The sequence below is a fragment of the Oncorhynchus clarkii genome, chromosome 4 (assembly GCF_045791955.1).
Source record: "Oncorhynchus clarkii lewisi isolate Uvic-CL-2024 chromosome 4, UVic_Ocla_1.0, whole genome shotgun sequence".
Taxonomy (NCBI): domain Eukaryota; kingdom Metazoa; phylum Chordata; class Actinopteri; order Salmoniformes; family Salmonidae; genus Oncorhynchus; species Oncorhynchus clarkii.
The window spans coordinates 53,568,259-53,584,668 of record NC_092150.1 but is presented as its reverse complement, the minus strand read 5'-3'; the positions used below and the strand labels follow the sequence as shown (position 1 = coordinate 53,584,668).

General features: G+C 42.9%; 1 protein-coding gene across 2 annotated transcripts in view; it reads right to left on the bottom strand.

Annotated features, from left to right (window-relative positions):
- LOC139407723 (papilin-like) overlaps positions 1-15,810 on the bottom strand; it is a 32,095-nt gene extending 16,285 nt beyond the window's left edge. For both annotated transcript variants that reach the window (XM_071151572.1, XM_071151573.1), the window contains exons 1-6: positions 15,754-15,810; positions 15,242-15,351; positions 15,089-15,149; positions 14,890-14,992; positions 12,829-12,959; positions 5,537-5,845 (exon numbers count right to left, since the gene is read on the bottom strand). In XM_071151572.1, the coding sequence (XP_071007673.1) occupies positions 5,537-5,845; positions 12,829-12,959; positions 14,890-14,992; positions 15,089-15,149; positions 15,242-15,351; positions 15,754-15,810 (771 nt within the window). The remainder of the gene's footprint in view (positions 1-5,536; positions 5,846-12,828; positions 12,960-14,889; positions 14,993-15,088; positions 15,150-15,241; positions 15,352-15,753) is intronic.
- Positions 15,811-16,410: the final 600 nt, after the last annotated feature.

Genomic DNA, 16,410 nt, shown 5'->3' with positions numbered 1-16,410 from the left:
AATTAAACAAAAAGGAGAGTGATGGAGTGCTGCATCAGATGACCTGGCCTAAACAATCACCCAACTTCAACCCAATTGAGATGGTTTGGGATGAGTTGGATCGCAGAGTGAAGGAAAAGCTCAGCATATGTGGGAACTCCTTCAAGACTGTTGGAAAAGCATTCCAGTTGAAACTGGTTGAGAGAATGCCAAGAGTGTGCCATGCTGTCATCAAAGCAAAAGATACAGTGGGGCAAAAAAGTATTTAGTCAGCCACCAATTGTGCAAGTTCTCCCACTTAAAAATATGAGAGAGGCCTGTAATTTTCATCTTAGGTACACTTCAACTATGACAGACAAAAAGAGAAGAAAAAAAATCCAGAAAGTCACATTGTAGGACTTTTAATGAATTTATTTGCAAATTATGGTGGAAAATAAGTATTTGGTCACCTACAAACAAGCAAGATTTCTGGCTCTCACAGACCTGCAACTTCTTCTTTAAGAGGCTCCTCTGTCCTCCACTCGTTACCTGTATTAATGGCACCTGTTTGAACTTGTTATCAGTATAAAAGACACCTGTCCACAACCTCAAACAGTCACACTCCAAACTCCACTATGGCCAAGACCAAAGAGCTGTCAAAGGACACCAGAAACAAAATTGTAGACCTGCACCAGGCTGGGAAGACAATCTGCAATAGGTAAGCAGCTTGGTTGAAGAAATCAACTGTGGGAGCAATTATTAGGAAATGGAAGACATACAAGACCACTGATAATCTCCCTCGATCTGGGGCTCCACGCAAGATCTCACCCCGTGGGGTCAAAATGATCACAAGAACGGTGAGCAAAAATCCCAGAACCACACGGGGGGACCTAGTGAATGACCTGCAGAGAGCTGGTTCCAAAGTAACAAAGCCTACCATCAGAAACACACTACGCTGCCAGGGACTCAAATCCTGCAGTGCCAGACGTGTCCCCCTGCTTAAGCCAGTACATGTCCAGGCCCATCTGACGTTTGCTAGAGAGCATTTGGATGATCCAGAAGAAGATTGGGAGAATGTCATATGGTCAGATGAAACCAAAATATAACTTTTTGGTAAAAACTCAACTCGTCGTGTTTGGAGGACAAAGAATGCTGAGTTGCATCCAAAGAACACCATACCTACTGTGAAGCATGGGGGTGGAAACATCATGCTTTGGGGCTGTTTTTCTGCAAAGGGACCAGGACGACTGATCCGTGTAAAGGAAAGAATGAATGGGGCCATGTATCGTGAGATTTTGAGTGAAAACCTCCTTCCATCAGCAAGGGCATTGAAGATGAAACGTGGCTGGGTCTTTCAGCATGACAATGATCCCAAACACACCGCCCGGGCAACGAAGGAGTGGCTTCGTAAGAAGCATTTCAAGGTCCTGGAGTGGCCTAGCCAGTCTCCAGATCTCAACCCCATAGAAAATCTTTGGAGGCAGTTCAAAGTCCGTGTTGCCCTGCAACAGCCCCAAAACATCACTGCTCTAGAGGAGATCTGCATGGAGGAATGGGCCAAGTGTGTGAAAACCTTGTGAAGACTTACAGAAAACGTTTGACCTCTGTCATTCGCCAACAAAGGGTATATAACAAAGTATTGAGATAAACTTTTGTTATTGACCAAATACTTATTTTCCACCATAATTTGCAAATAAATTCATTAAAAATCCTACAATGTGATTTTCTGGAATTTTTTTCTTCTCATTTTGTCTGTCATAGTTGAAGTGTACCTATGATGAAAATTGCAGGCCTCTCTCATCTTTTTAAGTGGGAGAACTTGCAGAATTGGTGGCTGACTAAATACTTTTTTGCCTCACTGCAGCTACTTTGAAGGACCCAAAATATATTTGGATTTGTTTAAAAATAAATGGGTTACTACAAGGCAGAGGTGTAGACTCGAGTCACATGACAAATATGATGACTTGCAACTCAACTTTCACTTTAACACCAGTGACTCGTGACTCAACTTGGACTTGAGCCTTTTGACTCGAACTGACTTGATACCCTCCCCAAGCCCAAATATAAAAGAATATGCGCTTTAAAAAGTGTGCAGCGCATCAACTCTTCATTTAACAGATTACAGTTGAATCGGACAACAGCCAATCAAATTGTGCCAGCTGGGAAAAAGTTGCACGTGGCAGTGCAGAGGAACGTCGGTGGGTGAATTCAGATGGAACCCTTGGAAAGATGTTACCCCAAATTATTATTTTTGGAAATAAAGACTACGCTGTATCAACAAAAAAAATACGGTTGCAACTTGCAAAACATGCGGGAAGAAAATTACAGACCGAGGTGCAACAACTTCCAACTTTGTTTGACATTTGAAGCTGCACAAAGAATGGTAATTCATGGCTAATATAGCCGACAGCTAACGTTATATAATTTATAACTTTACTAGTGTAACATGTAGGTTAACGTAACGTTAAATCGATGAGAATCCACACAGTCAGCCAGGCCGGGAACGTGATCATTGCACCCAAGCTTGAGCTACAACTGGCTAGGCAGTTGGTAGCCTAAATCCTGCCTGATGTTACTGCTGTTCCTAAAACCATTAACATGCGTTTGCCTACTGTAACCATACACAAAGAGGGGGTTTGTGTTAAGGTTGGTCGATTGTGTACAAGCCTACATCGCCCGATTGCACCCCAAAGCGATAGTCGATCGCTATGAGGGGGGTCTTTCTCATGGCTACCCATGTATTTCCATGGAAATATACATTTTATTTGGCAAGTAATAAATATCTATATTCTTAAAATCATTCATAATTGCAAAAGGGTTTTCCAATGATCAATTAGCCTTTTAAAATGCTAAACTTGGATTAGCTAATACAATGTGCCATTGGAACACAGGATTGATGGTTGCTGATAATGAGCCTCTGTATGTCTATGTAGATATTCCAGAAAAAAATCTGCCGTTTCCAGCTACAACAGTCATTTACAACATTAACAATGTCTACACTGTATTTCTGATCAATTTGATGTTATTTTAATGGACAAAAAAAATGATTTTCTGTCAACAAGGACATTTCTAAGTGACTCAACTTTTGAACAGTAGTGTATATTTGAACCATAGTATTTGTAGTATTGTTTGTTCTGTCTTTTCTGGTGGATTAAACTTAAATTGCAACCAACTTTCTATTGCTGTAATCTGAATATGGGGTGAGATTGAAGTCTTTAGTGAGAGGACTAATGCTTTAATATTGAATAATTTCTGCCCTCCGAATTAATATTCATTATATAAATACATTCAATTTTGTCTGGCTTGACATTCCAAATGAAAATGTCATATTTTTCGCTAGGTGTAGGCAAGGCCATAAATAAATAGGTAAACTGGGATATGGCTAAAGAGTTAATCAGGGAGATTTTTTTCCTATACAAATGTATTGTAGTGTGATCATATTCAGGATATGAATACCGAGTATGTCCGCATCACCATCAGAACATTTTATTGGTAAACTACATGGTATTGTTAAAGTTACTTTTTTTGTGATCCAAAACATAATATAGTACACATATCATGATTTAGTTGTAATCCAGAGAGGTTAGGAAAAATATCAAGATCTTCGATGAGGCTGTGAAAGGATCCATATTGTGGATTTAAAAGAAAACAACATGAATCCTCAGCATACAATGACAACTTTTAAACCCTGGATTTCTAGCCGCTTGATATTATAGTTGATATTATAGCTAACATTTCGATGGCCATTATAAATAAATATACTGATAGGTGACAGCCTTGTTTTACTCCTCTTGACAGTTTAATACTTTCTGAGAAGTAGCCATTATTTACTATTTTACACCTAAGATTACTATACATAACTTTAACACATTGTATAAGAGATTCTCTAAAATGTAAATATTCCAGGCATTTATATATAAATTCCAGTCATACTTTATCAAAAGTCTTTCCAAAGTCAGCTTTGAATACCAGGCCAGGTTTCCCTGATTTTTCATAGTGTTTTATTGTTTCCAGTATAGTTTGTTGATTGGACTAAATAGTTTTTGGTATATTTAAGTTTGTTTTCACTGTATTAAACTAAGCATACATTGCATACAACCTTGTTGATTTGATGATGTTTCAATGTTTAAGAGGAAATGCTGGAATAGCGGAGGCAATGCTCCTGTTTCCTTTGTGCTGACTTGCTTAACTCCATGGTTCTAAATTAGTAGTTGTTTAGTAAAATGGCAGAAACATTAACTTGCTTGACCATGCTGTAGGCCATGTAACTGTTTGTTACATGCAATATTTATTTGCTTTGTTGACTTCACAGTACAGATTTTGCCCTTCCGGTTTTGTTATGAAACAAATATAGGTGTAGTTGAATTCATATCACCACTGTGTGACTGTTGTCTTGGCCTTATTGTATATCAAGGTGGCGCATGAACGAATGGGTTATAGTGCAAACAAGACAATTATCACAACAGGGTGTAATATGCCTTTTTTTACTGGCTTCGTGTGACAATACCATTATTGCGATACTTGGTAGTATCGTGGTAAGGAAACAAAACACGAAGCGGATTGATATTCTTTAGGAAAACAGCTCTAATGTTGGAAGCAAACATCATTATGTTGTCATCCAGAGTCACATTTGATTTATTTTCCAATCTGTAGCATACAATATTTTCCGTGGTTCTGGTACCGGTTCCGACTGACATTCTGGCGTATAAATTGATGTGTGGACACTGTAGATGGAAATGGCCTGCATTGAGCAATTGCCCTGATTGCAACAGCCACAGTAAAATATTTTGTTCGTCTGTGTGATGTAGGATGTGAAATCTGAAACTACTTGAGGCTGGGAAACTACTTGAGACTGTCCATCAACTCCTGATTAAACCCTATGTCACAGCCACAGACAAATCCTTACATCTTAACACAGCAGGAGAGAGTGGCTTGATCATTATAGCATATTCAGAGATCGATTTATAGCCATAAATAAAAAAAAATATGATTCGATTTTAAACAACTAAAAAATCTTTGTTTGTCATTGATGGATAAGTATAATATGAAATGAAAGATGTGTTCCTAGCGAGTTCAGGAAGCCAAACTAGACCTCAGTGTAGCATTCACAGCGGTGGGATCAGATGTTTTGATCAAGAGGGACCTTAAGAAAATATGTACATTTTCTCTAACACTAAACATGCAAATATGTATTTTTCAGTTATAAGGAAGGTGAAATCTTGTAGTTAGTGGATTTATAATTTGATTATACTATATTTAGAAAGCATATAAGTCATTTCAGGCCCCTCTATTGACCATACTGGGACCAGACCTGTGTCAAATACATGAAAGTATTTGAGACTAGATGTCCTTGAATTAGTTTGGAGTATGTACTTTTGGGGCTATTCCATTGGTACCGGCTAAACTAAATCCATTGCAACTCAAAGTATTTGAAAGTATTTGACATACATTATGTATTCGACCCAGGTCTGACTGGTAACCCCCCACACTTCCACAGCCACCCTTTAGTCTTATAATCATACTAGTAATAATACTGGTAACAGTCTCACCGACCATACTGGTCCCCCCAGGTACCCACCACACTGAAGCTGGACACGCTGTACTCGGCACATCCCTGCTGGTTGCAGGCCTGCTGGCTTTCCGGCCTGGGCAGTTGCTGGGAGACGCAGTAAGAGTCATCCACTACATGGGGTGCCATCGAGTCCTGCACCATGCACTGCACGCTGCGGTGCTGGGTGCCACTGTTGCAGGGGGCCGAGCACTCGGACCAGGCGCTGTATGTGTAGGCATACGTGAGGGGCTCGCGGTAGCGGAGGTTGGCAGCGGGAGCGGGAATGGCAGGCGCCACATCGCGGTCCATACCAATGATTTCTCCATTTCTCACAGCCTAGAGAAGGAAAATATAGGAGGATTACATGGTCAAACAACATCCCTGAACAGATGACACAGTTATATGCGCCCCCACAACCTCCCTCCCATGCTAGTTTTGGTTATCCTCCCTACTCCCATCCCCAGGACAGGCCCGGGACACTCCTGCCCCCGATGGCAGCCCCAACCCTGCAACAGGAGCCACGCCAAGTCCTCCTGTACACACCCAGAATGGATCTTTGGCAGCCACTCCACACACTAACTTTAGCTATTTTTGCTTAATCACACTAGACCTGAATCAAACAATGAAACCAGCTGCCAAACGTTTTCTCAACGCACTGTTTGTTTTTAGTCAGTATAGTAATGTTATTGATCTGACAGTTTCCCTAGCTAATTCCCTACTTTCACACTGACATTGTATAAACAGCTCTACACTGTCATGGTGAAAAGTCAGTAAACAACACTATGCTCATAATGTCTTAGTAGGATCAGGTTAATGTGTAGGCTACAATCTGGGATCTGGGAATAATGGTCATTTCAATTGTTGAACCATTGATTCTATTCTTGGATAATATAACGTATAAATGTACACAAGTATTTCTTTGTCATGCCTCATCTGAACAGGATCAGATGGTGACAGGGATCACAGCAGGGTCGGAGAACCAGGGAAGACCCGTCTCTGACGGCGCAGAAGTGAACTTTTGCAGATGCAACACTTTATTCTCTCTGTGCAGCAAACACTGGACAAGCAAGAAGTTTCAAAGACTGAAACACATTTAAGGCAGTGTGACAAACCTCTAAAGTTGATTTCAAAACTGTATCAAGGGTTGATAGAGGCTTTTCTCGGTGACACAAAACATGTAAAACAAAAATGTGAGGAAGACCTGAGAGAAGCTAATGATGATGAATGGATACAGATATGTTAGAATGCCTAGTCATGTTCATATCTGAGACATAAATTACTGCAGTTTAAGACCATCCATAGAACGTACTATATGCCAGTGAAACTGAATATCATGCACTCTGAAATGTACTTCCTCTGCTGGAGGTGTTAAACACAGAAGGGAACATGTTTCAATATCTATTTGCTATTATGCTATTTTATTTATCTGTTATTTTACCAGGTAAGTTGACTGAGAACACGTTCTCATTTGCAGCAACGACCTGGGGAATAGTTACAGGGGAGAGGAGGGGGATGAATGAGCCAATTGTAAACTGGGGATTATTAGGCTATGGTCTTGGGAAGGCTGGCTGAATTCTGGCAAAGAGTCTGTTCTTTTATCTCAATATGTCTACAGATTGAGATCTGAACAGGCATAGTGGTCAGGCAGGCGGGTTCATAGTCAGGACAGGCAAGGGTCAAACCCAGGAGGGCTAGGAAAAAACAGACTGGGAAAAATAGGAGCTAAGAAAACGCTAGTTGAACGAACTGGCACAGAGACAGGAAACACGGATAAATACACTGGAGATAATAAGCGACACCTGGAGGGGGTGGAGACAAGCACATGGACAGGTGAAACAGATCAGGGCGTGACAGTACCCCCCTCTAGCGGGCGCCACCTGGCGTCCTACCTGGGCGCTACCTGGTTGACCAGGGTGTCAGCGGTGGAAGTCGGTGATGAGTGCTGGATCCAGGATGTCTCTCGCAGGAACCCAGCACCTCTCCTCCGGGCCGTAACCCTCCCAGTCAACCAGGTACTGGAAACCCCTGCCCTGTGGCTGAACACCCAGGAGGCGTTTCAACATGTAGGCCGGATGGCCATCGATGACATGGGAGGAGGGGTGGGCCTGGAGACAGAAGACAAAGTGCTGTGAGTCACGGGCTTAAGACACATGGAAAGTAGGGTGAATACGGAGGGTACGGGGTAACAAAAGATGGACAGCAGTGAAACTAAGGACTCAAGAGATGGGAAAAGGGCCAATGAAACGGGGGGACAATTTGCGGGACTCCACCCGAAGGGGCAGGTCCTGTGTGGAGAGCCATACCCTTTGCCCAATGCGGTAGAGGGGTGCTGGAGTCCGGCGACGGTCCGCCTGTTGATGATACCTGGAGTTGGTCTTGAGACGTGCCGCCCGAGCCCTTCTCCAGGTACGTCAACAGCGGCGGACAAACATCTGGGCCGAGGGTACATTGACCTCCTGCTCTTGTTCTGGGAAGAGTGCAGGCTTTTACCCCATAGAGCACTCAAAAGGGGAGAGTCCCGTGGTTGAACAGGGAAGGGTGTTCCGGGCATGCTCCACCCAGACCAGTTGTTGGCTCCTGTTAGTGTGGTTGGTTGAGACCAGGCATCTTAGGGTGGTTTCCAGGTCCTGGTCAGCTCGCTCCAACTGGCCGTTGGATTGGATAGAATCTGGAGGACAGGCTGGCCGATGACCCAATAAGGGTGCAGAACGCCTTCCAGAACTGAGACGAGAACTGAGGACCCCGGTAGGAGACCATGTCTACCGGGAGTCCATGGATCCGGAAGACGTGCTGCACCATAAACTGGGCTGTCTCCTTGGCAGAGGGTAGTGTGGGGAGAGGGATGAAATGGGTGGTTTTGCAGAACCGATCCACTACCGTCAGAATGACAGTGTTGCCATCAGACGGAGGAAGCCCAGTGACAAAGTCCAGAGAGATATGGGACCAGGGACGATGAGGGACTAGTAGTGGCTGAAGGAGGCCAGAAGGAGCTTACTGTGGAGTCTTGTTCTGAGCACAGACAGTGCACGAGGTGACGAAGGCAGAGACGTCAGGAACCATTGTGGGCCATCAGAAATGTTGTCGGAGGAAGGCTAGGGTACGACGGCAACCTGGATGACAGGTCAGCCTGGAGGAATGAGCCAATTCAAGGACCCGGGACCAGTGTGAGATAGGGACAAACAACCGGTTAGCTTGGCCCTCTTCAGGTTCAGACTGGGAACGTTGTGCCTTGCGGACCAAGGCTACAATACCTCAACCCACTGAAGCGACAAGGCACGGAGAAGGGTTTAGAAGACAATGGTGTGGCAGAGGAACTGTATAGGCGGGAGAGGGCATCAGGCTTCACATTTTTGAACCCTGGAAAATGGTAAAGTTGAATCTTGTAAACAATAAGGCCCACTGGGCCTGCCTGGTGTTAAGGCTCTTGGCTGTAAGTAGATATTCCAAATTATTAAGGTCGGTCCAAACCATGAAAGGCTGTTCGGCTCCTTCCAGTCAGTGCCTCCACTCTTCCAGTGCCAACTTGACCGCCAGGAGTTCTCGGTTGCCTACTTCGTAGTTCCTCTTTTCAGGATTGAGACGATTGGACAGGAAGCACACGGATGGAGCTTTTGGTCCTGGGCAGATCGCTTGGACAGGATGGCCACCACTCCAACATCAGAAGCTTCGACCTCTACCACAAATTGACGGTGGTAGAGATGAACCGCTGCTTCAGGTCCACGAAGGCTCAGTCGACAGCTGGAGACCATGTGAACGGTACATTGGGAGACGTGAGTTCAGAGAGGGGGACCGCTAGGGTGCTGTAGCCCAGAATGAAACAGCGGTAGAAGTTAGCGAATCCCTGGAAACGTTGTAACTGCACCCTGGACTTGGGTTGAGGCCAATCTACCACTGCTTTCACTTTTCAGGATCCATTTGGACATTTCCATCAGCGATGACATATCCCAGAAAGGAGATTGTAGAGCGGTGGAACTCACTTCTCGGCTTTCACAAACAATTTGTTCTCCAGGAGGCTCTGAAGGACTTGTCTGACATGAAGAACATGTTCTTGGGCAGGAAAAAAATAGGATGTTGTCAAGGTAAACAAAAACAAAACGGTTTAGCATGTCCCGGAGCACATCGTTTACCAGGGCCTGGAAGACAGAATTCTTGGTGAGTTCAAATGGCATGACCTGGTACTCATAATGTCCGTTGGCTGTGCTAAATGCTGTCTTCCACTCATCTCCTTCGCGTATCCGAACTAGGTGGTAGCCATTCCGAAGGTCCAGCTTGGAAAAAATGGTGGCCACCTGGAGAGGTTTGAAAGCCGAGGAGAGGAGTGGTAGGGGGTAACGATTCTTGATTGTTATATCATTCAGACCCTGGTAGTCAATGCACGGATGCAGGGTTTTGTCCTTCTCCACAAAGAGAAGAAGGACCGGCACTGGCAGGAGATGCAGATGGATGGATGCCTCCAGTAGCCAGAGAATCCTCAATGTACTCCACCACGGACTTGGTCTCCAGGCCGGATAGGGAAGAGATCAATGGCACAATCATAAGGATGGTGTGGGGGAAGAGAAGTAGGCATGTGCCTTACTGAAGACCTCCAGGTCATGGTACTCAGTGGGAACGGCAGAGACATCTGAGGCTTTGCTAACATCCCGAGGGTGACGTCTCAAGGACGGCTGTGCCTCTTTAAAGCACTGAGAATGACAAAACGGGCTCCAACACAGGATGGAGCTCGTGGTCCAGTCAATAACAGAATCCCAAAACCACAGGAAAATGTTTTATAATAATAATAATAATTTAAAATTATTGATGAGGAGGAACTGCATGGTCTCACTGTGGTTTCCTGATATCCGTATATGAACGGGCACTGTGCTATGGGTGACTCTTCCAATATAGCAGCCGTCCAGTGCCCTTGCATCCATGGGGACAAAGAGAAGTTGAGTGGGAATACCTCATTCCGAAACCATGCTAGCATCCATAAGTCTGTGTTGCCCAGCAACAGCCCCAAAACATCACTGCTCTAGAGGTGATCTGCATGGAGGAATGGGCCAAAATACCAGCAACAGTGTGTGAAAACTTTGTGAAGACTTACAGAAAATGTTCGACCTCTGTCATTGCCAACAAAGGGTATATAACAAAGTATTGAGATAAACTTTTGTTATTGACCAAATACTTATTTTCCACCATAATTTGCAAATACATTCATTAAAAATCCTACAATGTGATTTTCTGGATTTTTTCCCCTCATGTTGTCTGTCATAGTTGAAGTGTACCTATGATGAAAATTACAGGCCTCTCATCTTTTTAAGTGGGAGAACTTGCACAATTGGTGGCTGACTAAATACTTTTTTGCCCCACTGTACATCAGCCCCAGAGTCAATGAGCACCCGGAGAGACTTAGACTGGTCTTCCCACAGCAGAATCACAAAAAAAGGTGGGCGGGTGACTAAATTAGGGGACTCCCAGTCTGGCTCACCAGAGTACTTGTACCCACTAAAGAAAATGGTTTCTTAACAGGGCAAGTGGCTATATAATGTCCCACCCCTCCACAGTATAGACAACAGTTAGAATTCAGCCTATGTGAGCGTTCCCCCACCGATAACCTAGCTCTTCCCAGTTGCATGGGCTCAGGAGTATCCAACTCACTCGTCGCCGATGATTCTCGGGGAACCTCGAGTGTTTTTGAGCTCTTCCCTGGAATACACACGTAGGGGATTTACGGTTTCCTTAGGATGTGTGCCAGCATCAGCAGACGAACCCATCGTCCTTTCACACCGGCATTTTCGTAGGCGCCCATCAATCCTAATCACCAGGACGATGAGGGAATCGAGGGCCCGTGGTATTTCCTGAACTGCGAGCTCGTCCTTTATCCCATCCAACAGTCCATGGAGGAAGGTGTGAGCCTCTGGATTCCAGGAACTCTTGGCGGCCAATGTGCAAAAATCTACTGCGTAGTCTGCCACACTACGGGAGTTCTGATGTACCAGCAGTAGTTTGAGCCGCCTCCCACCCGGGCACCGGAGAATCGAAAACCTTCCTCACTTCTGCCATGAATTCCTCCAAGCTATAGCACACCGCGGATTGCTGCTCCCACACAGCCGTTGCCCAGGAAAGCGCCCTTCCAGATATTAGCGTGATTAAAACCACTATCTTCGATCGGTCCGACAGGAATGAAGAGGGCTGGAGTTCAAAAATGAGGGAGCATTGGGGATGGAATGCCCAGCAGCTACCAGGATTGCTTACATAGCGCTCCAGAGGAGGTAAGTGGGGTTCTCAGGGAGCCAGGGTAGGTTGAACAAAACCACTAGTAGTAGAAAGATTACTGGGTGGTTGGGAGGTCTCAGATGTAGTATGCTGCCTATGAGCTAATTCACAGATTTACTCCATAATAGCCTTGAACCCTTGGTCGTGGCGGAACGAAGCCCTTCCAAAAGGTCCCTCAGTAGCTCTTCATGCCTCCCAATGTGGCTCCCTTCTGGGAGACAATGTGACGGAGCTGGTCCAAGTCTGCTGGGTCAGTCATGGCCAGTTCGTACTATCATGACACAAGGCGAAACCCATATGCAGACACAGGAGGCAGATGGTTGAGCTCCGATATTCATTATAACAAAAGGGGTAGGCAAAAGGCAGGTCGGGGACAGGTGGGAGTTCAAAAACCAGATCAGAGTCCAAACAGTACAAGAGGATAGGCAGGCTCGAGGTCAGAACATGCATAGAGGTCAGGCAGGCGGGTTCGGCGTCAGGACAGGGAAGGGTCAAAAGCAGGAGAGCTAGGAAAAAACAGAGACTGGGAAAAACAGGAGCTAGGAAAATGCTGGTTGACTTGGTAAAACAAGACGAACTGGCACAGAGAGACAGGAAACACAGGGATAAATACACCGGGGATAATAAGCGACACCTGGAGGGGGTGGAGACAAGCAAATTTTTCTTTCTGCTTGCATTTGTGTTTATTTATGTTGATGTGTGTATTTTCTGTAATTTATGTAATTCATGGCTCATCTGTAAAAGAGACCTAAACATTTAAAATTCTACATTTCAGTGAAAGGGGATAGACAGATACAAAGACATGTATTGCATTTGTGTTTAAGGTGCTGGCACTTTACCCACTAAAACAGCCCCATGCATTTTGGTGTGTTGCCGTCATCAGAAAGATAACATTTCTAATGTATTTTCCAATTCAACAAGCAAGTTGAAGTACCTACCTACCCGGTGGGCACAGATGTCGATTCAATGTCTATTCCACGCCGGTTCAACGTAATTTAATTGAAATGACGTGGAAACAACGTTGATTCAACCAAAGTGTGCCCAGTGGGAAAGTACTAACTACTAACCCTGCAGATGCCGTTGATACAGATGTCACTGCGCCCCACATAGCAGGGTGTCCCGTCCACCACGGAAGGCCTGTGTCTGTAGAAGAAGTTCTCTCCACGGGGGACGCAGTTCAGCTCACATGGGTTGGAGGCTTCACAGGTAAACAACAACAGGTAAACAACAAAGTACATTAGTATTTCTTTGTGTATGGGTAATGTGGTTATGGGTAATAATCCATAGCGAAATGTTAAACTATTATTTGCATCAATATTACAGTTTTATTCAATAGCTTTTCACAAGTATGTGGTACATTTTGACAACACTTAGTACAAAAGTCAAAACAGATCATCATAAAGGCAGTCGTTTCCAAATTCTAAGAGCGATTTCAATTGACTAAGTACAACACACAAAATCATAGTCACTTTTACACCTAGAAATACAGGTTTCGCATTGGAATATGTGTTCATATAGAGTGACTGCTTATCACAATGCAATGCTCACATTACTTTTGATGTGATTGTCTATATAATTTTACTGTGAAATACCACGACATCATTGATTTAATCACCGAAACACAACATAATGATTTTTTTCACATTTTAGTTGTTTTAACAACCAGTTAATCCAATAGCAGAAAATACAAGATACACGTTTCAAAATTGCCCTTTGAATATAATATGCTACAGTACTGTAAATTACAGTACATTACACTGTTTTAACATTAGGCAATACACTTGCAACACCTACATGAATTGACCCTTCAAAAATCTAAGGTGTGATCAAAGGTGTACTGTTAGCTAGCTAGCTAATATTAGCTGGCTGGCTCCCTAGTTTACGTTATTATTCATATTCATATCCCAGAGCCGTTTGCTTTTCTAGTTAGAGCCTATTGTTAGCTAGCTAACATTGAACCTGGCTGGTTAGCTCCGAGCATTTTCATGCAGGGTAGTAGTGAATTGAATTGTCACTGTGCTCATTGTTGTTTAACTAGCTAACGTTGGCTGGCTGGCTCATTAGCTAAAGTTACGTGACATGTGTGATCTTACACGTTGTTTACTAGGTTCATTGTTTACCTAGCTAGCTGCATGTCTTAAGCTAAAGTGTACAACACCCATTGAATATGGCCGGTGTCGGTAAACATTGGCAATTTACAGTACTGTAGCATAATCCATTGTAAGGGCAATTTTTAAACATGTATCTTGCATTTTTTGCTATTGGATTGACTGGTTGTTAAAACAACAAAATGGAGAATATATCATTATGTCATGATGTTGTGTTTTGGTGATTAAATCAACGTGCTCATATTTCACAGTAAACATATTTTGGATCAAAGGTTGCGTGGTAAAAGCAGTGGTGTAAAGTACTTAAGTAAAAATACTTTAAAGTACTACTTAAGTCGTTTTTCTGGGTATCTGTACTTTACTATTGATATTTTTTACAACTTTTACTTCACTACATAACTTAAGAAAATATTGTACTTTTTACTCCATACATTTTCCTTGACATCCAAAAGTACTCATTACATTTTGAATGCTTAGCAGGACAGGAAATTAGTCCAATCACGCACTTATCAACCGAACATCCCTGGTCATCCATGCTGCCTCTAATCTGGCAGACTCACTAAACACATGCTTTGTTTGTAAATTATGTCTGAATGTTGGCCTGTGCCCGTGGCTTTCCGTAAATAAAGAAAAACAAGAAAATGGTGCCTTCTGGATTGCTTAATAAAAGGAATTTGAAATGATTTATACTTTAACTTTTAATACTTTTAGACTTTTACTCAAGTAGAATTTTACTGGGTGACTTAAACTTTTACTTGAGTCATTTTCTATTAAGGTATCTTTACTTTTACTCAAGTATGACAGTTGGGTACTTTTTCCCCCACCCTATGTTAAAGTTGTATCCAAACAAAATAAATGCAAAATAAAAGGTTTTGAAAATGAGACTTGCTTCGTTACAAGTGTTGCCAGTTTGGAGTTTTGTACTAAGAGTGTAGAAAATTCCCCCACATACTTGTGAAAATAGCATCAAAGTGCTAAAAAAATACTATATGGCAATACAGTATATAATCCGTATTGCACCTCCATGGTAAGGCAGCCAGGTGTAACGTTTGCCCTGGAAGTCCATCCTACTAAACTGGGCACACTGCTCCTCACGGAAGTCCCTGGATCCCACTGGACATGCCTGCATGGAGCAATTACAGACAATGTCCGTCTGTTAGTGTTTACATCGGAAACAGAGAGAGAGATTGTGTGTGTGTGTGTGTGTGCCTGTGTGCACCTGCATATTACAGATGCGGTAAGATTTTGAAGATCCCACGCAGTTGTTTCCTCCATCCGTCCTGCAAGTCAAAGAGAAGTAGAGTCAGAAAGACACACAATCATCATATACACTCTCTCTCTCACTTGCATGCTGTCTCTCTCTTTCTTTTACCTTGCAGTGATACATTGCCTGATCCTCATGGCTACTCCAGTGCCACAGGGGCGACTGCATGCCCCATAAGCCCCATACTCCCCCCAGTAGTCATTGCTGGGCGATGTTAGCTGGAACACAACAGCAGCCAGCACATCAAGCACTGAGACACCACTGTGCACTAGTACACACAGTACTCTACACCAGAATAGCAACTGGAAAACATCCTATCACCACAAACCATTCCATATCATTACACAAACCGTTATTATACACCAGTACGGTAAAGATAGACAATCCCCACATTCCAGCTGTTTTTGTAAACAGAATCATACTATTTGTGTGTGTGTACATTCACAGTGTAAACTTGAACTGTATTGTATGCTATTGAGTTGTGTTGTATTATTTTTGTTATTTTATGTGTATGTTGTGTATGTGGTATTATTAGATTATCATATGTACTGTATTTCCTGTGTGTACTTTGTACTTGTTTTTACACTGCAGAATAATACAATCAAATAAGTATCACTTACAGAGAATGATGGTACAGCCAGTAACTGCAGGAGAACCAGGGCCAGTAGGATGCCCATGTTTACTAGGGAGTAAGTGCAATGATAGTACTGCATTGAAGAAAGCTACAGATTGTAAAGACCTTACAGCAATGTCCTTTTAAAGGGACATTTCTAAAATGTTCAACTTCATGTTCATCATCTCCCCCAACATCAGCATGTGAACATGATGCAATTTTTATGTTTTGTAGTAAAAAAATATAAAGGAAGAGAATGTGTTTCCAATGATATCATCAACTAATTAGAAGAATGTTTGTAGGCAATTAGTATGCAATTCCTACTCATAATTGGTTAAAATCACATGATGTACACCGGTGTTGTCAATAGCTTCTTCTGTCTATTTTACTAGAAAACATAGAAACAGTCAATTTTCACAAATGTTTATGTCGGGGTGGTGCTGGAGATGATGAATATGAAGGAAAACATTTGTGAAATGTCTCTTTAACGCGTTTCATTTAACATCTGATCAACTTTCGGATTAATACAATTATATACAGTACCAGTCAAACGTTTTGGACACACCTACTCATTCCAGGTTTAATTTTTTAATTATTATTTTCTACATTGTAGAATAATAGTGTGGACATCAAAACTATGAAATAACACATGGAATGATGTAGT